This window comes from Paramisgurnus dabryanus, chromosome 9 (assembly GCF_030506205.2).
Source record: "Paramisgurnus dabryanus chromosome 9, PD_genome_1.1, whole genome shotgun sequence".
In the NCBI taxonomy this organism is placed as follows: domain Eukaryota; kingdom Metazoa; phylum Chordata; class Actinopteri; order Cypriniformes; family Cobitidae; genus Paramisgurnus; species Paramisgurnus dabryanus.
In genome coordinates, this window is record NC_133345.1 from 39,434,202 (window position 1) to 39,456,628 (window position 22,427).

General features: G+C 38.5%; 3 protein-coding genes across 5 annotated transcripts in view; 2 read left to right on the forward strand and 1 right to left on the reverse strand.

Moving 5' to 3' along the window:
- Window positions 1–1,759, forward strand: part of bcl9l (bcl9 like) — a 73,187-nt gene extending 71,428 nt beyond the window's left edge. For all 3 annotated transcript variants that reach the window (XM_065282771.2, XM_065282768.2, XM_065282769.2), the window contains exon 9: window positions 81–1,759. In XM_065282771.2, coding sequence (XP_065138843.1) covers window positions 81–1,294 — 1,214 coding nt within the window. In that variant the 3' untranslated portion in view covers window positions 1,295–1,759. The remainder of the gene's footprint in view (window positions 1–80) is intronic.
- Window positions 1,760–1,893: 134 nt separating this feature from the next.
- Window positions 1,894–4,599, reverse strand: cxcr5 (chemokine (C-X-C motif) receptor 5). Its single transcript, XM_065246594.2, has 2 exons — window positions 4,452–4,599; window positions 1,894–3,228 (listed from the first exon to the last, which is right to left on the reverse strand). The coding sequence occupies exons 1-2, from the start codon at window positions 4,482–4,484 to the stop codon at window positions 2,149–2,151; spliced, it is 1,113 nt and encodes a 370-aa protein (XP_065102666.2). The 5' UTR covers window positions 4,485–4,599; the 3' UTR covers window positions 1,894–2,148.
- A 3,854-nt stretch (window positions 4,600–8,453) lies between these two features.
- On the forward strand, window positions 8,454–22,088 carry ddx6 (DEAD (Asp-Glu-Ala-Asp) box helicase 6). The gene is made up of 14 exons (XM_065282767.1): window positions 8,454–8,584; window positions 9,768–10,361; window positions 10,446–10,509; window positions 10,635–10,739; window positions 13,949–14,078; window positions 14,180–14,326; window positions 14,417–14,511; window positions 14,620–14,742; window positions 14,826–14,954; window positions 15,271–15,387; window positions 15,597–15,660; window positions 18,388–18,489; window positions 18,595–18,779; window positions 18,892–22,088. Exons 2-13 carry the CDS (start codon window positions 10,159–10,161, stop codon window positions 18,768–18,770), a joined length of 1,455 nt encoding a protein of 484 aa, XP_065138839.1. The 5' UTR covers window positions 8,454–8,584; window positions 9,768–10,158; the 3' UTR covers window positions 18,771–18,779; window positions 18,892–22,088.
- Window positions 22,089–22,427: the final 339 nt, after the last annotated feature.

Below are 22,427 nucleotides of genomic sequence, written 5' to 3' on the forward strand. Positions count from 1 at the left end.
TAGATAGATAGATAGATAGATAGATAGATGGATATGATATTTTAATAGAGTGGTTAATGGTTTGACTTATTTTTCAAAAGGAAACATGGGAAATCATCAGTCTGCGCAAATGCTGCTTTCCTCCCAGGGTTCATTGGGACCTCACAGTGGTCCGCAGAGTCCCATGGGAATGGTTCTCCAAGGAGGTCAGCAGCTATCACATGACCCGTCTGGGCCCATGCTCCCATCCCCTAACACAATGGGCATGCCAGGAATGGCCTCAGCAATAATGGGAGGTGGCGGGGGACCTCCTGATGGAATAGGATGTAATGTTTCCCCACTTCACCCTCAGAACCAAATGGGGGGATTCCCTCGAATGCAGGGACCTCTTCATTCCCCTATTGGTATGGGACAACAGTACCCTCAACGCCCTGATGATGTTCTACCCCCTCAACAGATGCACCTTCTAAATAAAGGCATGTCTCACCAGCGACCTCCTCACCAATCAGACTCTTTTCCATCCTTATCCATGGGTGATGGTCCAGACCTGAGTGAGGTCATCAGGCCCACACATACAGGCATTCCCGAGTTTGACCTTTCCCGTATCATTCCTTCGGACAAGCCCAGCAGCACCCTACAGTACTTCCCCAAGAGTGAAGCCATGTCCCAGCAGAATCCTCACCAGGGTCAACCGCCTCAACAGGCTTCTTCTGCTCAACTTCTCAAGCAGCTCTCCTCATCTGGACCGCCCCATAGTGTCCCATCCTCCAACCCCCACCTTGCTAACCTACAGAACATGATGGCTGAGCAGCAGCTGCCTCTACACCCATCACAAACACATTGTGGAATGCGCCCAGGTATGGGCATGCCTCAGATTGGCTCAAGGGGCATGGGTTCAGGTGTTGGGATGGGGCCCATTTGCCACCCAGGGCATATGATGGGCAGGACAGGCATGTCTCCACAACAGCAGCTTCAGCAACAACACCATCATCAGCAGCAGCAGGCCATGATGGCTAACAACCTCTTACAACACCCCTCCCACCCTCCCCGCGGCATGCTTTCTCCACAGCAGCACCCTCATAATCTCATGGCCCAGCAGAATCTGATGATGATGCAGGCTAAGCAGCGGGGCATGGCCCTGCCCGGGGAGCACTTTGGCCAACAGGGCCCCCTCATGTCTCCTCAGGGGCCTATGATGGGACCCCCACATTCACAGTCAGGCATGATGGGCCCTCAGAGTCTTAGACAAAGGAGCATGTCACTGGACAGCCCATTGGGTTACGGACCTGGAAATATGGCCAACATGCCCTTTTAATTGGGCTTCTTTAGAAAACTGTAAAAACTTTGTTTCTTACTGGTTACGTTTTCATTGCTGTCGATTTAACTGTGGCATCAAATGCTAAAAGCATTGCTTTCAGTTATATTTTCTTGATGCTGAAGTGAACTTTGGGAGAAAAGCTAGCTGTTGAGGAATATCATTACAATTAAGTAAAATCTAAAGCCATTTTTAAAGATATTTGTAAGATATGTATATTTCTAATTAATGTGTTTGATTGCAAAGGTGAAAGCAGAAAAAGCCTATGGGTTTTTAAGTTCTACTTACATTCTGGCTACCAAACTGTTGTGGAAGGTAATATATAAATATCTATATATTAATATAAAGTATATATATATATAGTTGCTGTAAATAAGATGCATTTTGTGCTTGTTTGCAACTGTTCTGTATACTGTGTTTTATTAGAAATATAATAACAAATAAGAAAAAGATTCTGTTCAGCAACTTTGTCTTGACCTTGTGACGGTTGTGTTGGGGGGCTTTTGACTGGGAATCACATCACAAAAAAAAAATTTTGTATTACGTTTTTATTTCAAAATCATTTGGAAGTAAATGACATTTACTGTAATTTGGACAAGGGTCAGTACAGTATAATACACAATGCAAAGCACTTTAGCACTATAGTTAGGCATGATGCAAAAGCTTAATTTTTTTTATATAGTCACATTGTGTGCATTGCTGTGTCCATCCTTTGGTTAAGGCAATGTACAGGGAATTAATGCAGAAGTGACACTGCAGATTTGCTGATTGGCAATTCAAAAATCCATATGTTGCATGTACAATAAAATTGTTAGTTCAACAAGTATAGTTGTTTCAAAAACCTCAGCTGTTCCTTAGAAATAGTGGTTGCTTGTTGTTGTGGTCGCAGCTTCTGTAACAGACACACTCCGCTGACTTTCAACTCTCGGCCCTGACAGGCATAAGCGCAAAAACTTCCTTTTCGATAGCAACTGCAGGAGGTCTCGCCGGAAACGTACCCCTGTGAAGGCGTAAAGGACTGGATTCAAGCAACAGTGGGTATAGCCAATGCTTTCTGTGACTATAATTGTCTGTTTCAACATCGTTCGAACATGGCAATCATCCACAAGGATGACTTTCAAATCTTCCAAAGTGTCAATCAGAATAGAGATGTTAAATGGCAGCCAGCACAGGCAGAACACTAATGTAACCAGAAGGGCCAGCCGCATAGCCCCTTGCTTCTCCAGACTTTTTTGGCTTTGGTACAGAGTGATGATAATGGCAGTGTAGCAGTATACCATGACCATTAAAGGCAGGAAGAAGCACAGCAGGTGTGTGAATAATCGGTTGACCAACTTCCAGCGGCGTGCATGGTCGGGATAACTGTTATAGGTACAGGAGAGCCGAGTGTGTCCGTCATCATCCCTTGCTGCCACAGATAGGAACACCATGTTGGGCATGGACACAAATAGGCAGAGGAGCCAGACCAGCCCACAGGTAAAATGAACGATCCGAGGCCGACGACTTTGGAGGCTGGGGATGGCATGCACAATAGCGAGGTAACGATCGATGCCAATACATGCCAAAAGTAAACTCCCACAAACCAAATTTAGGCGATTGATGAGGCCCAATAGCTTGCAAAGAAAATCTCCGAAAACCCACCCGGCCACCCCTTGAGTGACTGCAAAGGGGAACGTGAGGAGGAGGAGAAGGTCAGCTAATGCCAGGTGTACCAGGTAAATCTCTGTGATGCGTAGGTTTTTCCAGCGCTTCAGTAGGCCCGTCAGGAGGAGGCCATTTCCAGCCAGACCCAGGACAAACACCAAACCGAATATAAGGGGTTGGAACACGGTGTGAAATAGGTGAAGTGAGGTCGTATTGTCACATGTATACGATTTCATATCTAATGGGTTCTCTGTCACGTTTTCATATCCCCAGCCAGTGTAATCAATGTTCTAAAAATAAGAAAATATATATTCTGCATTAATAACAGACACCAATATTGAACAATCAAATGCTTCTTTACATTTTTTAATGGTGATTAATTAATAGAATCTTAATTCAAAGGGTATTTGTGACCCTGTCTGTGAAATCCAGGCTAAAGTCTCATAATCTAATGATGAGAATAGGAGCATCAAAGTTTGATTTCAGTCAGTGATTTCAATCTTTGACATGATCTTTCTCAGTTAATATTACAAATATCAAGATTATATTTTCACAAAAAGGTTTTTAGGATTTTATGTAATAAGTAACAAAGGCTTTTAGCCAGGATTTTACATTTATTTTGTTTGACTCCACAATATGCTGCGGTCCACCTGTCATGTTCACAGGATGTTATTAAAAGTAAACATCTCACTTCCTGTTTTTTAGTATTTAAAAATTGATTTTAGGACAATAATAGCATGAATGCAAAATTTTGGAAAAATTGTAAATATTTTAAAACGTTCCAGTATTATTACACTGTAAAAAATACTTTGCTGCCTTAACATTTTTTGTTAAATCAACTCCGATTTACAAGTCATGTCAACAGAGATGAGTTGTCACAACTTATAAAATATAGTTAAGAAAAGTCAACTTAATTTGATAAGTTATAACAACTCACCTATAGTTATAACAACTCATCTCTAGTCAAGATAAATAATAGTAAGTTAAAATGACTTGTAAATCTGAGTTGATTCAACAAAAAATTTTAAGGCAGCAAAGTATTTTTTATACAGTGTACAAATAGTGTACAAAAAGTAACATAAAAATATAAGATATATATTTCAACTTGTTTTTATAAATTGTCAAGTCAACTTATCACAAGCCAAAACTTAAAGTGGTTTTAACTTTTTCTGATAATGAGATTGATCATCAAAGGTTGGTATTACATTGATTTCACTTTAACTTCTAATCTTTGACATGATCTTACTCAATATTAAAGATATCAAGATTATATTTTCACGCCATGTTTTTAACATTATGTAGGATGATTTTATGGAAATCACACAAAAATGACATTAGCTGGGTTTTTACAGACAGGGTGATTATTTTTTGTATAAAGTGTTTCTTTCCTAATCAATGGAGCTTAGACAGATTTCAGCAGTTGAATTTGTAATGACCAACTAAACAAAATCTAGTAAATAATTAAAACTAATGTAATAAAAAAACAAATGTTAAGAAACTTTGAAATACTCACTTCAATAACGATATTGTTTGTTATCCCGTCCATGTTCGTGATAATGAAGGCAACCACACTATTGTCTTAAAAGTGTACGTCCTCTGCTCCAGCAAAGAGGAAACAATAAGAGATTTTTAGGTCGTGAACCACTTCACCAATCGACGGATCATTTACGCTATAAGTCTCAAGACACACCTCTTTAAACTTTCACTAGGTTTATGGTTTTCGAAAAAGAAAAGAACAATGCAGCCCACACACTTACTTTACATAAATTTTTTCCCCACAATCTTGTAATTCAGTCAGATTCTATAACTTGCCATTCTTGCAAAAACGTGGTTTTCATTTAAGCACTCAGCAGAACAAATACTTAACACCTTTATGGTTTTCTCCGTAATCTGGCCAAGTTAAAATTAACCTGTCACTTTATTAAGGTCACTTTCACACAGATGTTTTGGACATACTTGACTAAATTGCTTTTTCTCATTCCATTACCAAAACCTTATCAACTAATTATGCTTAAATGCGATTACACTGTAAAAAAATTCAGTAGAAATTACAATGTTATTGAAGCTGGGTTATCGGTAATTTACCGTAGATTTAAATTTATGTTATTTACTGGCAAGATTTTGTTCAAAGTTCAATAAATTTGAAGTATTAAAAAGTCTTTATCTTTACAGAATAAAACTATACAATAACAGCCTCATGTAAAGCATTCTGGGAACCAGAAATCATCATCAACCTTTTTCTGTTTTTTTTGCTCCAGATTTTGTTTTCCAGAATGTTTCCCTTGATGCTGTTTTTTTTTAGTTTTACTCTGTAAAGATAAAGACTTGTAAATGTTTAATGTTCATTTAACTTTGAACAAAATGTTGCCAGTAAAAAAAACATAAATGTAAATCTACGGTAAGTTACCGGCAACCCGCAATTTCTACGGAATTTTTTTACAGTGTAGTTTTGAAGACAATTATAAATTGTGTTTACATATTTCTAAAAAAGTATTTTTTAACAAAAAGTTTTATTAAATGGATGTTTTGAAAATGTATGGTTTCTTGGCAAATGGTGGCTATAGTTCAAAGGAAATGTTGATAATATGTATAAAGTGGTTTCCCAGAAATGCATGTTTGATCTGCCTTAATTTAAAAACATATTACTGACATATCTTAACACATATCAGTGCCATTGTTTTGTCTCAAGATGCACACCAGTATTGTTTTTTGTAAGGTATGTTTGTAAAAACTACTTAAATGTCTTAGTATAGCCTACCTAAGGCCTAGTCCTGGATTAATTTAAACCCTGTCCGGGAAACTGCCCCTTAGGGTGTAGTGGTAGGCTACTATAAATATAACACACATGCACATGAACACAATGCACATGGAAGTCAACCAACCATGTTTCCAGGAAGTACTGAAACAAAACTAATGTGACCCAGTCTGAAAAAACAGCTAAAGTCATTTTTTTTTTTTGCGATTTACTGTTTTCTACCTAAAACCATCCTGCATTATGTAAAGAACATTCTGTGAAAATATAATCTTGATATATTTAATAAACTGAGTACACTGTAAAAATGTGAAAGCTGCTCTACTTAAACAACTTTAATTAGTAACACCTAAAAAAAGTAAGTTTTATAAACTCTCACAAAAATTTAAGTTGAAAAATCTTTTTTGGGTTTTACCAATTTAAGTAATTTTTTATGTTTATATTTTTATTTCCACGTAATTTTAGCTGTTTGTTGAAACTGTGGGTTGGGACCCACTTATGGGTCGCACAGTGTGACAAGATCGTGGAAAATCTCTTGGCTGTTGCAGTGTATGGCACACAAAAAAAGTTTAGTCCAATTTATAACAACCAATGAGAAGGATTTTGATATGATACATGGGGAATAATTGATGACGGGTCGTTGAATAATTCAAAATTAATTGGGTGTGCATTATTTTCAAATAATCCAAAGGACCGGAGTCAGTTATTACGCTTATACCACGGTTACCACAGACATTGCTAAGAAATTGCTCAGGTGCTTATTTTAAGACATTTACAGGTCAAGTGTGCATTTATTGAAAATAAATGCCTGTCAGGGCCGGCGCTAGCTATAGGCAGAGTAGGCAAATGCTCAAGCTTGGAAGGGGGGCCTCCATAACTGCTAAGTCCATGTGCGTTGGTCCGACAATCACTACTGACAGCATTAAATAAAGTTTTAAGGTGAGTTAAACTTTATGCGGCGCCGCCACTGCAAGAATTAAGTTTGTATTTAAAAAAGTTTGTATTAAAAGTCGAACAGCAAACAAAACTGGCGTTACCTAAAGTAAACTGTCTGTATATCTTGTAAGTCCTCTACACTTTATTTTAGTTTTCAAATCATGAAAGTAGTTTGTCTGTTTAACTTCCAGTGGCAGCTGATTTGTATGGATATTTATGGTAGTTTATAAAAAGGTATTGCAATAGTCTGATAGACTATACTGTATATTGGTTAAGTAAGAGGGAAATTCTTCTTTATACCAAGTTAAAATAAAAAACAATAAAAGTAGTCTAGGAGGTGTTCACCTGTAATTTTTTTACGGTTAGGGTTTTTGCAATGTATTGTTGTCTTTTTAATTTTACTCTTTGGAGAAACCAAAACTGTTATCCTGTGTTATCCCAAAAAGGTGGTGTTTTTAATAAATGTAACTCCCTTAAAATTTTTAACACATGTGGTTTTGCATAATTTCTAATTACATTTTAGCATAAAGTTAATCAATTTGTTGATAAAACTTAATAAAAAGTAAAAGTAATGGGGAAAAACATGTTTATTAGTAGTGCTCATCTGATTTCTTAAGCAGTAGAAAACACGTTCTCACATTATTCTGAAAATTAGAGGGGTGTGAGGGGCCTTCAACATAAATTTTGCCTAGGGCCTCCAAATATCTAGAACCGGCCCTGATGCCTGTGGAACATTTTCAACCAATCGAAATAAAGCATTCAACAGCCCTGTGGTATAATGTAAGTTATTTGATAGGTTATTGCAATAAAAAAAGTTTTTTTCCATAAAAATATGTTGGTAGGTGGATAGATTATACAAAACATTTCAAAAAATGAAAAGTTTTGGTAACCTCCGATTATGAGACTGTAGACAGGGTAACATTATTATGTTTAAAATTTCATTATTAAAGTCAATGTATGATTATAATACCCAAATCTAAACTGTCCTTTGCTGGAACATATTATAAAATTTGGGTATGCTGGGTGTATTTGATTTTACATGCAGTAACACTCAGTCAATAAACGCTTAACTTTTGCATGCTCAATGTGATTATTTTGACATGGGTGTAACAGTACACATATTTACACAGTTGATAATAAAAAATTTAATTTGTTTTTAAAGTTTCTTTCTAAGAAAGCTATATTAAAACTCTTTTCAATTGCTTTATAATATTGCTTTTAACATACACAAATGCGTCATCCCTTCATTCTTTTCAGTTTATATTGGTCTAATTGGTCAGTGGGAGTCATTCAGCTACCTAAAGCAAATAATTAAGTACCCATAAAGTCCACAGGTGTTTCAATCAAGGCATTCCTGCATGTGCACATTCTCAATTCTCATGAAAAAACAAGTATTACATCTTGAAAACAAAGAGCAAAAAGGCAACCTCTTCATTTTGAGTGACTACAATAAATGAAAGTGCTCTTTAGAATGAAGGCATAGATCATCAATTAGAGAAGCCCAGGTGGGTTGATCTCTTCACATGCCAGCTGATTTTAGGTTTGTATCAAAGCCAAGTTGAAATAAATTAGACCTACGGTAAGAATTAAGTAATTATAACGATATATTATATTTTAAAGGAAAATATGTAATTTGAGATTTAAAAAATGACCTCATACACCTACACAATATATAAAAATAAAAATGCGAATAGCCCTAATATAAAGACACTTCAAATGTAGTAAACATGCATTTTTACATTAAAAAAGAAAGAAATATTTTAATATAGTAAATCTAATACGAGTGGTTTTTATTTTTTTGGATTAGACAGGGCTCTCATGTGACTGCTTATGGGAGGGTTTAAAGATGATTGGGAGCCATCTTGCACACTCGCTTTACACCCCCAAATATATGTCACAACTCTACACTTCAAACTTACAAACACAAATACACGGAGAGAGATTATCAACCACCGCTTGTGAGTATACTGCATGTCATAATTACAGCTTTTTAACGATTTGTGACGTTTTAGTTAAATTCGTGCGTGTCTTTGTGGTCGTATGTTTACATTGTCATCTCTGGTATTGCAGCTTTATACTTGGCTCAGGTACTGCGTTCAGCCAAAGGCTTTAAATGTTGTTTAAAGTGTTATTTTACATACACTTCAAGGTCGTTGTTAAAATGAATCTTTGTTTCCCTTCTAACCTGCAACGGGGAGTCTTGCGAGATTTAATGCGCGTGCAGGCCTGTATGTGGACGCGCTAGCACTAACATTAAACTCGAGCGCTGTTTTTCTTATTTTTGTAAAATTAAATTGTACTGAAAATAGCAGACATTGTCTTAAAACGAGGTTATATTTATATGTTTTTATTTACATGTAATTTGAGCTGTTTGTTAAAAAAACACGGTTGTCAGTTTAGCTGCGTAGCTAACATTAGCACTAGCCGTCATAAAGCGATTTTCGCGTAGGAAATTCAGATTGAAATGAATAATGTGAATCAAATTATAGACATATTTCATTGTTTGTAACACATTTTCTTAGTTTATGTGAGTTTTGAGTGTCATGGTCCCTGTTAACACCTGCCAGCTTAGCCGCATTCGCTGGTTATTTTTAACTAGGGTTTCCAGCTGTCTAGTCACAATTCCTATTGTACGGGTTTTACTAAAACACTTCTAAAAAGTGTAGGCGTTTAGGCTTTCTTTATAAGTAATTGGGTATAAGTATTTCACTAGTGACTGGCCTGTTTTCATATAAAGGCCTATCCGGTTTGACTTTGTGCCAGGTGCTGTTGCCATTACGTTTGACATCTAAGAACTTGGACCCATTACAGTTTGTTTGAACTTTTTGTTGTTGAGTCTTGCAGCTTGGTTACAAATGCTCTTAAATTGGACTTACCCCTTCTGTCAGAGCTAGTTTTTTTTCTATTTATACATTTTACATGTAATTAACAAAACTCTTAATAAAATAACTTTAATTTAATGTGTCTATTTGTTGCATTATTATTCATTGTTTATACAGAATTTCGTCTGTTGACTCCCATGCAATTGTTGTACCCCTTTGTGTTGTTGGTTGGCATGTACCTTACAATACAATAGTGGCTAGTGCTGCATTGAAGTCACATCAATGTTATGAGCTTTAATATGTTTCTTTTTTCTTTCAGGTGGAAACCTTTAATATCTCAATGCTTTGGAGAGAAAGGAATGGACAGAAAAATTGAAAAGACTAACACTGGCTTTCAGGCCCTTGGTCTGTGAAACGTTCCTTTTGCGGAGACCGAATTCATTCATTCGTTGAAGGATAATCAAATCTTCCTGCATATAATATCTTTAAACTGTTGCTTGAATGACATTCACGTTGAGATGCACCACAACAGACTTGCATATTAAGAAAAAAGGACCTGGTCAAACATATTGCTTTAACTTTTTTGTGCGCTTCGGACACTGAGAGTGGTGTGGGAATTTGCGAATTAATTTTGCGAACCCATCAGGATAAGTATTATCGCCGCTGATATTGTTACTCGCTGTTTGGAAGAAAAAATAAATATATAAGTCATGAGTACAGCCAGAATGGAGAATCCGGTTATTCTGGGACTGTCGAATCAGAATGGCCAAATGCGAGGCTCTGTGAAGCCAGCAGGGGGCCCTGGAGGTGGTGGAGGGGGCCCACAAACAACACAGCCAGCCCAGGTCAAGGGCTCCAGCACAGTCAACAACGGCAACCCCCAGCCTTCACCCACAGCCAACACCATCATTAAGTAAGTGACTGTAGGTTAGGTATATAAATAATGTGTTAATTTCTTCATTAAGGTGATACAATTCTTTTTGTATTTTCCTGTTAGGCCTGGGGATGACTGGAAGAAGAATCTAAAGCTTCCTCCTAAGGACATGCGCATGAAAACTTCAGTAAGTTTCTTTTTGTGAGGCTGTGACTTGACAATAACACCTAAACCAGAGTCCTCTTCTGTGCTGCTTGTGTTCTGGACAAACCTGCCAGGAACTTATTGATTTCCAATAATTAATTTTTACAGGATGTGACGGCGACCAAGGGAAATGAGTTTGAGGATTACTGCTTGAAACGGGAGCTGCTTATGGGCATCTTTGAAATGGGCTGGGAGAAACCATCACCTATACAGGTAAGAGCCAGAATAAAATCCGCTTTCTGTAAGGGTCTGGTTAGCATTTCCATTAAGTTTTGTGAACTGCTTGTTTTTTTTCCTGAGGTCCATTTACAATGCAAGCAAGATTGTGAGAGGTCACACAACACGCACTGTTTTTGCTAATCTCATGTTAATTTTGAGTACCTATATAGTATTGCATCATTCATATCTCTGAGTCTTTAGTTTTATACGATTTATAAAGACAGATCAGCTGTACCGCTACTATCCAAAAAAGTCGAGCTCCTGGATCTGTAAACTGCATCTCCCTTGCCATACTTCCTGCGTCCCTGTAACACTGTCTTCGGCAATATTTCAGAAAGTGACATGCTTCCTGGCTCCCGCGTCACCTTGTCTCTGTTGTTGAGCCTCACCATTGGTTGAATTTGATATACACATTCAGACACACTTACCCCTGGGGTTACCCTCAAAAGGGAACTGTAACAATGTATCTTAAAAGGTAACACTTGCTCTCATATGAAAATGTGTTCCCACATTTAGTCCTTGAATTTGAGGGTGTTTGACCTGGAATGTCCTTGAAAGGTCCTTGAATTTGAAGTTAACTAGGGCATGGGAACACACACAAAACGTCCCACAATTTCTGGATAACTCAAGATTCACTACATTTGATGCAAACAACACGGATATGCACTTACACGACGATTTCCAACAAAAAACGTTAGACATTTGATGCAGTTTTACTTGCCGCCTTCGACTCATGACCCATTTGTTTTATCACTAGGACCGGCCCATTTCAACATAATTTAGCGTTAAACAAACACACTTGGATACTACATCCATTGTTCCCATAATGCTGGGCACTTTGGGAAGTTAAACAAGCTAAAATTTCTCTCACAAACAACAACACACTTCTTGGTGATGTTGATTTTTGTGTCAGCTGTTGGTTGGTGTGTGTTTGAGCTATTCCAGTTAGTGTCCATATAAAGACTTCCACTTTACTCAAGAAATTAACATAAATTCATAATAAAACCCAAGCCATAATTTAAACCTAAACAACACCAAACAACTCTAAATAAAGGGCGTTTCACATGACACGCCAAAAGCGGTGGAATCATTGTGCGGCTGCCGGTTTTCTCGTATAGTGAACAAAGAAGGATTTTATCCTACAAAGCAATAAAAACCATGGTAAAAAAGTAGTGCAAATATTTTTTTTCTGAAGGCTAAATAAAAAACTAGTGTAAAGAGCAAAAAATGATGACCGCAGAGTGGAAGTTAATATGTGTGTCTGAAATGCATGGTGTGGAGGAGGTTATAAAACTCTGTATTTGTCGATTTTAAGCAAAAAGACACTAACATAAACTCATTAAAGCTCTGTGCATGTGCGCATTTGGTGGGTATGAAGCTATGCTGCTCACACACGTCGTGTTTTCAAGTTAAAGAGTAACTTAACCAGTGGTCTCAAACTCCTGACCCGCGGGCCATTTGCATCCCGCCCCTCTCTGCGGCCCGCGTCACCTTTCAAAAATATAACACATAATCTAGCCCGCAGAAAGATTTTCATTCACTTTGTTTTATAGTCGTCTGATTTTTTATTTAAACGTTCAAGTGTTCTTTCACATGTCGCGTCTAACATTGCGTTAAAACGAGTCAAAGCATTACTTTCCAAAGTGCTCGGGTGCGGAAGTTGCGGTCTGTGGTGTGGGTCGCGTCACCCGTTGCTACGCAGCCATGAACCGCGCGCTCCGTTATGTTGAGGATAACGGAATGCGTGATCGGATTTTAATTCCTCAACTGAACCTCGCGTCAATCATATCATTGTCACTATGCGATCAATTAATCTGGTCGGGACTTTGTAGTCTTTGTCCAGAGAAGATTTGTTTCTTTCGGGTGGATACTCAGCTGTTACTCCGAGAAGATCGAGCTGCGGTGGGGTTAATTCAGCAGCAGGTTCAAGCTCACCACGCCCTTGTTACGATCTCACCACACACTTGGTACGAGCTTAGTTCGTCCCCTCTATCTCCTTTGGGATCTGCCCCCTTTTCTTGCATTTTTCAAATATTGCCAGTGGGTGGAGTCACGTTCTGACCAGGGGTTTAGTTACGCTTTAAAGGAGGCAGTTCAATCATGCAGTAAAAGGATCACTTCAACAGTAAAACATGGCATTGAGTTTAGTTCCCACGGGTCAGGGAATTTCTGGAATAACGTGGAATTTTAAAAGCTCTTTTAGACATTGAAAGTCAGGGAATTTGATATTTATTATTATTTATATTTTGTCATGGAATATCAGGGATTTTTGTTTGTTACTTGTATTTTTTAGTTTCCATTTATGTTATCCATTTAACAACACTTGTGACGTAAGGAATACCATTTTGGGCACAGATGCAATATTAGTGTTGTTGCAATAGGCTACACCTGTCAAAACAGCGGTGCCTTCAGAAGTGCCTTACAATTGGTCAGTGGTGCTGGTTTCATATTTTAAACATGAGGGATCATTTTGTTGCAGCTCGCTTGAAATGCATTAAACTTTACAAATACAAACAGGATTACTACTTGGCAACCTGACTCTCCCTGCACATGCGGGAGAGAGAGCGAAAGAGGATTTAGATTCATTGGATACACTTGCTGATCATTACAAGCTAGGGGTTAACAAGACGAAACAACAGAAACTGAATGCTACAGAATCACTTATATTGTTTTTTTCTAAACGTTAGAACCAAAAATCGGAAATCAAAAGTGATTAATTGCACAGCCTCAGTGTATATTAATACTTTGTACATTTAAATGATTATGTATCACAACAATATGGCAAACATGGTAAAACTAATTGTTATTCTAGCTTATGTGTTGCGTTATAACTGTCAAGTCAGCTATACGTTTATATAACAAATAACAAATCCATAGATGCAGTGGACACACATGGTAAATAAAGGTGTAATACCCTAGCATTCACCTTCTGTGGAAAGTTATGTGTGTTTAAATCAACACTAGAATGTATAAATGACAAGATTAAAAGACACGACCGCTTGTTCAGACAACCCATTGACAATCGCACATCTCTAACAGTGTAGTTATGGCATGTACTGTACCAGCAGGGGCTAACTGCTAATGTATTCATCCAAATCGTAACCCCTAGCAGTCAGTGTCTATGAAATAATACATTTGCAGGCTTTCACTTATTGTAAGACACAAGTTTCCATCTGATTGGGTCCTTCTGCTCATTTCTGTAGGAGGAGAGCATTCCCATTGCGTTGTCTGGGAGGGATATTCTGGCAAGAGCCAAGAACGGCACAGGAAAAAGTGGCGCCTACCTCATTCCCTTACTTGAACGCATTGACCTGAAGAAAGACAACATACAAGGTAACGTGATGTGCCTGACCAAGTTTGAGTAAAAACTTGTAGTGTGCATTGGGGTCGCCTTACGATCAAGTCATCTAAAAGCCTTATGCTTGTTTTCGCAGCGGTGGTCATTGTGCCCACTAGAGAACTGGCTCTACAGGTGAGTCAGATCTGCATCCAGGTCAGCAAGCACATGGGCGGGGTTAAGGTCATGGCAACTACAGGTGGAACCAACCTCCGTGATGATATAATGAGACTGGATGAAACAGGCAAGTGATGGCTTTTGAAATTATTTGAGACACTTTATTTTGTATATTTGTATGGGATTTAATGGTTTCTCTTTTTTTCCTCAATTGTAGTGCATGTTATCATTGCCACGCCAGGAAGAATCTTAGACCTCATCAAAAAGGGGGTGGCCAAAGTCAACAAAGTACAGATGGTTGTATTGGATGAGGTAAAATAAGTATTTGTATTTAATGTAACGTTTAAGCCTACAATTAATCATTAATTTAACTTCTGTCCTGAGATCTCATGGATGTTTTACCCCTGTGTTACCGTGTAGGCAGATAAGCTCCTGTCGCAGGACTTTGTACAGATGATGGAGGAACTTCTCAGCTCCTTGCCCAAACAAAGGCAAATTCTGCTGTACTCTGCCACCTTCCCATTGAGTGTGCAGAAGTTTATGGTAAATCCATCAGTTCCTATTTAAAGCCAAACAATGCGATAGTCTGTGTATAGACGTTATAAATTTATTTGTTTTATGCACAGAATGCCCACCTGCAGAAGCCCTATGAGATAAACCTGATGGAGGAGCTGACACTGAAGGGTGTTACCCAGTATTACGCCTATGTAACTGAAAGGCAGAAAGTCCATTGCCTTAATACACTCTTCTCTAGGGTAAAAGTTACCTCGCATGAATTCTGTTCTTCAGATATTTGCTTCAATACGAGGAGCTCAGATGCAAAAGCCTGTATAGCCAAAAATGAGAATTATATTAGCCGAATGCTCTCTGCATTCATTGAATACTTGAGCTTTAAATCCACTTAATCCTGGCCTCTCGTCATGTAGATATACCGGTTTGTTGGCAGAATCTGATATAAAAATGCTCCTTTACAAAAAACATGTCAGACGCACTTAGAGGGTTTTGCATGTGAGCTCTTCATGTATTCAGTTGACTGCTGCAGATTATGTGAACACATTTTTGTTATTTCAGCTCCAGATCAACCAGTCAATAATATTTTGCAACTCATCCCAGCGAGTGGAGCTCCTCGCCAAGAAAATCTCTCAGCTTGGTTACTCCTGTTTCTACATTCATGCCAAGATGAGACAGGTGGAGTAACTTGGGTCCCTGTGGTTTTACCACACTGCAGTTGGCTAAATTTAATATGGCAAATGGTTATATAATTATTTCTCAATGTATCCCTCATGAAGTGTTACTTTCAATAGCTGGCTTAATGGAATCAAAATGAAAGTACAGTATGAATGCCAAACTCCTATCTCACTTTATGCTAATGCATGCTGTTATCTTTTTCCTTTCAGGAACACAGAAATCGGGTGTTCCATGATTTCCGAAATGGCTTATGTCGAAATCTCGTCTGCACTGGTAGGTGCTTACTAGAGTTGATCATTCTGCATTAAAGAGTGCTGCACTCTAATGCTGCGTTCCAGGCAGGTTTTTAAACCCGTGAATTACGACTTCAAAACCACGACTCTATGCGTTCCAGGCAGCCTGTAACTCGTGTTTTTACAACCTTCTACCTGTGAAAGTGCAGTGGAAAGGCAGTCAAACTCGTGACTTCCCACCCGTGAACTCGTACTAGATCGATGTACTCCCAGTTCAGAGTCGTGAGTCGTGGTTTTGAAGTCGTGATTCACGGGTTACCGGTTGCCTGGAACGCAGCATAATTTATCGTAGACATTTTAGGTTTGGTTAGCATTATTTTGAAAAAACATGCAAGTGTGATTTGTACACCAGGGGCTGGTTGCACCAGCTAGTCATACAACCGGTCTTAAGACTAGTCTGGTTGTAAGATGCGCTTTACTTCCTACGTAGAATTGACACCTGTTGCACCGTCTATGTGTAGCGTATGTCCAACACTAAATCTTATGTCTAGTCAAAGGTAGGTGTAATTATAAAGTATTGATTTATTTCTATGGCAAAATAGAAATAATTAAACAGACACAGGAAATTGGCGTGTCTAATGCATAGGCAACAGGGTTTCCCGCAGAAAATTTGTTAAGGTGGTAGGGTTGTGCAGGTGGGCGGGCCATGGGTGTGGCAATCAAAGGGGCGGGGCCTATGCGTCATGATTAAATACTTTTATTTAAACTCAATTTTGAAGAAACTATGACAGATAATGAACACATACTAGATTATGAATGAATTAAATGTTTTATCAACAGGCTAGTTATCCTTCAGACAGTGACGGACCATGTCTTTCTCTTATTTCAGCCTTGTGGCGTTTGGTGGATTTTTTTTTTTTTTTTTTTGGACGACATAGTTAAGGTGGTAGGGTATCCCAGCTTAGGTTAATATGAAACTATGAAGATGATGATAATAATAACTATCGTCATGAAAGCCCGCTATTAGTGACATGTCTGATGATCGTCGATACACGATACTATCGTCTAACGGCACAACCCTAATGCAGACTGGTAGACCGCACCAATAAATTCTTATATCATATAATATTTAGATATTTACAAAGACAGAGTATAAAACGTATTAAAAGCTTTGTTTATTTTCATTTGAATTTAGAATAATTTGGGAATTATTTCATTTAGTTAATGTGCAGGTTTGATGGGTCTGCATATGACACACATCTTGAGAGACAGCACACTTGTAAATGTGTGAGGAGGAAAAGCTCTTATTTGACATTTATTAGCTTGCAGCAGTGAATGCGACGTGAATGTCTCATCAGCTATCAATGTGGTTAACCGCATATTCGAGGACACACATCGTCTACGCTGAGCGTAGTTGTGTCTGGTCTTAGTATTAGATGGTGCAACAGGCGTACTTTTCTTTTTAATAAAGTCAGATGTAGTGCTTACACCCAACTTTTTTTACGTCTACTTTATTTTGATTAAATAATTGGTTTAATGCTAAACTCACATCAGCTTTGGTGCCAGTTGCTCTCTTGCACTACGTTTACATTAGTGTGTTTTTGTTATAACTACCCTGGAATTTTGACCCTTTGGAGTTGTGCTGGAGTTTAGATGGACCTTAATAGAGACTTGAATAAACAAAGATGTGGGTGCCCACATTCACTCCCCGTTCAGCTGTTTTGGATCATTGTGTATCCTCCTCTGATTTGTCAAGCCCCTATCATAAGCCCGTAATGCTACCGAAATATGAAAGTGACAAGCCACAACGATCATGTAAACAGTAACATGGAGACAGAACGGCAAGCTTTGGCGTTTCAGCTATTCAGTTGCACATTAAGCAAGCACTATGTGTGTTCATGACAAAACAAGTGCATGAGTGCTACGTAAAAGTTTTTGCCACTAATGAAAACTTATAACATGACGGCATGTAATTTTTTTGTGTTGAAGGGTAGGGTTGTAGCGATATTTCGCGATGCACACTTTAATACTGCTTGGTATCAATTCTGAATCGCAATGGTGGTATTATGCATGTACTACGGCTATTTAGAAATCACAGTTTGAGTCGTTTATAACATGCATTTGGAAAAGGCAACACTCGTCCAACATAATCATTATAAATATTTTGATATTTTCCATATTTTGAAAATGCCTGTAAATGTTTGAAGAACAGCGTTGGTACTGTTTCTGCACGAAAGCGACATCTGGCTTTTGAATGTGGTGTCATTTCACAGTAATTTATTGAGAAACATAGCAAGCAGAATCACACAATGTATCATTACACTCCTATTTAGGGAGGTTTGCACCCTGAATTATGCATTTAGTGCCACCAACTATTGCCATGGATTATTAATGCTATACCAATTTGTTTTTAACACATGCCCTGATGGATATATAGTGTTATAAGCACTATGTTTTGAGCGGCGCTCACACCGCCTCCGTCACATTCAGTATAAACACATGCCCGATGCTTAGTTGTGAAATTCAATGGCTAAATTTTTTTTAAACCGTTGTAACACTGTGGCTGACTACATGCACAAGAGGCAAGCTGTTATTAAAGCATTAAGCTTTTTTACACTTGTACTCGCATGCCCAGTGTGCATGAATGATCAGGTTTTTCGGTTATGTGTTGTGGACAGATCTTGTGTGAAACATGAAATCACACCAGTGTAATTGTTGCATTAGACCACAATTATTAACTCTGCACCTGTGTTTGTCCTGTGTTTAGATCTTTTCACAAGAGGAATTGATATACAAGCTGTGAATGTGGTGATCAATTTTGATTTCCCCAAACTTGGGGAGACATACCTCCATCGCATTGGCAGATCTGGTGAGTATAAAAATCTCAGTTTGGTATATACAGCTTTGCATTGATAGGTCACAGGCTTTATAGAGGATGGCACACCGTTACATGTACCTTTGCTTCTCTTCGCAGGTCGTTTTGGACATTTGGGTCTTGCCATCAACTTGATCACGTATGATGACCGCTTTAACCTAAAGGGTATTGAAGAACAGCTGGGTACTGAGATCAAACCCATTCCCAGCAGTATTGACAAGAGTCTATATGTGGCTGAGTACCACAGTGAGAGTGGAGAGGAGGTTAAACTGTGAGCAGGAGAGGTGAGTTTATTGTAGCTTACTCACTCAAGGTTTGCATGTCAAGATTGGTTTAGGGACGAAGTGATGGCTTTAGATGTTTTTTCTAATGTGTCTTGTTTTCTACCTTCTCCAGATCACCAATCTTTTTTCCCCTATCTCCACTTTTTCCCCCCTACTGTGTCTATGGAATGGGGGATCTTTTGTTTATTCTTCTGTCCGTCTTCCTCTTCCCCCTCCTTTGTTGTCTTGTGCCACCACGAGGAATGTGACGACCCAATAATCGGCAAGGACTCATGGCTTAATAAAGGACTGTTGCACCAAGATTTTTTCAATCCTGAAGGCTTCAAATCACTTCGAGGAAGGAAAGAGGGGACGCGAGGATTTATCAACCATGAAAAAAATGATTACTCATCGCCCACAAGCACATTTACACATCCCGTTGTCGCCCTATCCCTCTGCTCACGTTTCTAGTCATTTGTAACAAGTGCCTTAATAAGCAGTCTAACTTGTTCGAAAGTAATAATCTGATCTGATCCCATCACGTTTTTTTTCTCTTGCTTTTAGTAGTGCTTGTCAGAATCTCCCATTTGACATCAGAAGATCCGTTTTTGAATTTGCCTCAGATTTAAGGGGCGGTTAAGAAGAGGAGCGAACGAGCAGGTAGGGCAGCAAATGTGATTTGTGCAGTCTCTGGCGTGAAAAGAGAAACCCCCTGGAGAACTGAGATGATATCAGCGATGAGCATGGCAACAGTAGGGGGGTTAACGTTCCTGTGGCAAACTTTCAAAAGCACCACAAAGTTCTCTGTGGCTTGTTCCTTCATCCGCTCATGGGACATGTCATCCCTCTAGAGACCCATAACTCTTTCCTCCTCAGTCTTCAGTGAACCAACACTAAAAGACTTGATCAGACTTACACCAGCCTTTTCTCATGGCCATGAGGACTTCCCTTTCAGATGAATGTGGTTTCTTTTCCCTTTTTTTTTTGTTTTGTTTCAGAGCAGTTTTGCATTCTTCTTGTTGGGTAGGCACTCTGTCCTAAATGTGCCATTTTATACAGATCTGGCACATTGTAAACATTTTGTAAATACTTTATTTGTTTTTTTAATAGATTGTTTTAAAACGAGCTAAAAGGCTGGATGACTTTTGAGAAGAATGAAAATAAGATCTTCAATACAGGATTCTGTCAGCACTGGATGGCATTTTTTTTCGCGTATCTCGCTCTTTCCATCTTGGGAAAGTTTAGCCAAGGTTAAATCTTTTAAGGCAGCGCACCACACCAGTAAGACAATTTGGACTCGTTTAGTTTAATCCGAAAAAGCATTTTGTTCGAGTTACCTTATTTAGGTTTAGCAGGTGGTGCAGTCGGTCAATTTGCACTTGTGTGTACTTAAAATTAATAACCGCCATCCATTACCCAGTGTTGACACGAGTTCCTGATATGGATAGCTGAAATAAACGGCCTCAGTAAAGAGTTGTAAAAAACACGAGGCATATCCAGCGTTTTGCTTGTAACGCTGACTTACGAGGCACTCGGCGGGGTCCCTTGCCTGGGTGACTCTGATCATAGAGGTAATTTAATATTTTCATCATGTATTAGTGCTACTTGCTGCAGTGCAGCTCAAATTGGCAATGTGCAAAACGTAGAGCGGGATGTGTAGCTGTTACTTGGGTCTGCGTTCACTGCCGTTGGCGCTAGGACATGACTTTATTATATAGACCGTATGGGGTGGTGGGATTGACTTGGATGTTCCTATTGGGGGGAAAAAAAGGAAAAAACTGGATGCCAAGAATTGAAAAAAATAAAAATGGTCTGACACAATGTAGCGGCAAAGAAATGATAGTGCACCGTAAGTCAGCTGGCTTTATTTCTGTAATAAGACCATGTACTTAAGATGCTGCACAGATTTAACAGAAGAAGAATCTAAACCTTTGAAGTGTAGGCTGCACTTATTTTGGACTGTAGTAGTTCAGGGGTCGGGCAATAATACGGGGTTGGGGGCACTTCATTGGCTTGGGCAGAAGTGTTCAGGTCGAAATGGTTTTTTTTGGGGGAATATTGTGGCAGGGATGTGGGTATTTAACATGGGTGCTGAGAACCAAATGATTTTTTTTTTTTAAGCAGAATATTTATTTCCCCCTAACACTAATAGCCTTGAATGATTTGCTTTTTATTTTGGGGGATTGAGACGGGGGCTTGTTTAATACACTTGAGCTCTTCTGCTGCTTTTGACCCATGGTGTTTTTTGGGGTGGGCAGGGGGTTGGGAAGGATGCAATTTTGCCTTTTTGGCGCATTTAAAGTCAAATGCAGGTGAGATGTTTTAATATTCAATTGGTCGGCATTGTTTGCTGTGGCAATGTTGCATGGAGTTTTCAGGTACAAGCAAGGTTTGATTTTTGGCTGTCAGGTTACAAAATTAAGCAAAAAATGTTTTGTGACTTTTATTACATAACATGCAAGATTGCCCCAGTAGCACTGCTTTAATCTAAGCTTGTATTCTCTTCTTCTTTAAAAGCACAGATGCCCCATGTCTTGTCAAATACTTTCTTTGGTCCTTAAAAAAAAACTGCTTTAAAGAAGAGAGTATGAGTTAATGGGCTTGTTGGCAGCAGCCCAGTGTTTTGCAAAAGTCACTGCTGTGAAAATCACTGTGCATTGGTGAAATGTTGTAAAGCAGCATCTTATTGAATGTGCTGTGCTTTTTACTGCAGTGGTTGGGGTTTTAATTTCAATTTATTTTGGTTTGTTTTTGGAAGAATGATGTGGAGAACATCTCACCTGTTCAAAATATTAAAGTTTCCCTCGTATATAAATTTGATCTTGTATACCAAGTCCACACATTCTTCAGAATATTATTATTTTTATTTTTTGGGGGGTGGGGTGGGTCGTTGGTTGGGATGTTTGCTGCCCTGCTGCATCTTGGTTCGTTACACTTGGCAGTTTCACAATGGGCTGTTCAGTGTTGCAGAACAATTTAGATGCATCAGTCTGGGTTGGGAATGGGCGGGTGGGAGTTAATGGGAAATAATTGGCAAACCAAAAATTGAAATCAACACTTTGGGAGTTTTGGGGTAAGGAAAATTCAATCTCTAAACTTTACCCTTAAATTTGAGATTTTCATTTTGCTTAAGCAAACACCAGTTGGGTATTGCATATTAAAATTACAAACTAAATTTAAGAGTTTTTTTCTTTTTGAAATTTGGTCCTTTCAATTGGCGTTGTTCTCAGTGATGCTACATTTTAAAGTTTGAAGTTATGTGATGATGTAAATGCAATGGTTAACATCTGTGATGGTTTTTGTTTGAAAATAAAGCTCACTGAAGTTCTACTAATGTGTGTGAGACTTTCTTTTTTCTATTTGTCAGTCCCTTAAACATGTCATGTTTGACACAAGATGCAAAGAGAAAATAAACGAGCCCAGCGGCTGGGTTGAAATTAACCCAAAATATTTTGATATTTGACCCAACATATGTTAAATTACACTCGTCCTTTTTGACCCAGTGCTGGGTAGAAAATAACCCAGCATTTTTTTGTGTAAATTAATCTCAAAAATATAAACGATAAGCAGGATTGATACGCACGTATAATGTAAATAACCATTTTGTTTGGGGTACATTTGGGTATGCAAAAGCTGCATTAGTGCTAACGCCACTAATGATATTAACTG

What these genes read in the sequence shown, in the direction of transcription:
- cxcr5 (XM_065246594.2), bottom strand. Translation starts at nt 4,484, where the DNA reads ATGGACGGGATAACAAACAATATCGTTATTGAA. An exon ending in CAAACAATATCGTTATTGAA is followed by an intron (nt 3,229 to 4,451) that starts GTGAGTATTTCA and finishes TCTTATTTTTAG; the next exon opens with AACATTGATTACACTGGCTG.
- ddx6 (XM_065282767.1), top strand. Translation starts at nt 10,159, where the DNA reads ATGAGTACAGCCAGAATGGAGAATCCGGTTATTCTGGGACTGTCGAAT. An exon ending in TGAGTGTGCAGAAGTTTATG is followed by an intron (nt 14,743 to 14,825) that starts GTAAATCCATCA and finishes TTTTATGCACAG; the next exon opens with AATGCCCACCTGCAGAAGCC. An exon ending in TTCATGCCAAGATGAGACAG is followed by an intron (nt 15,388 to 15,596) that starts GTGGAGTAACTT and finishes TTTTCCTTTCAG; the next exon opens with GAACACAGAAATCGGGTGTT.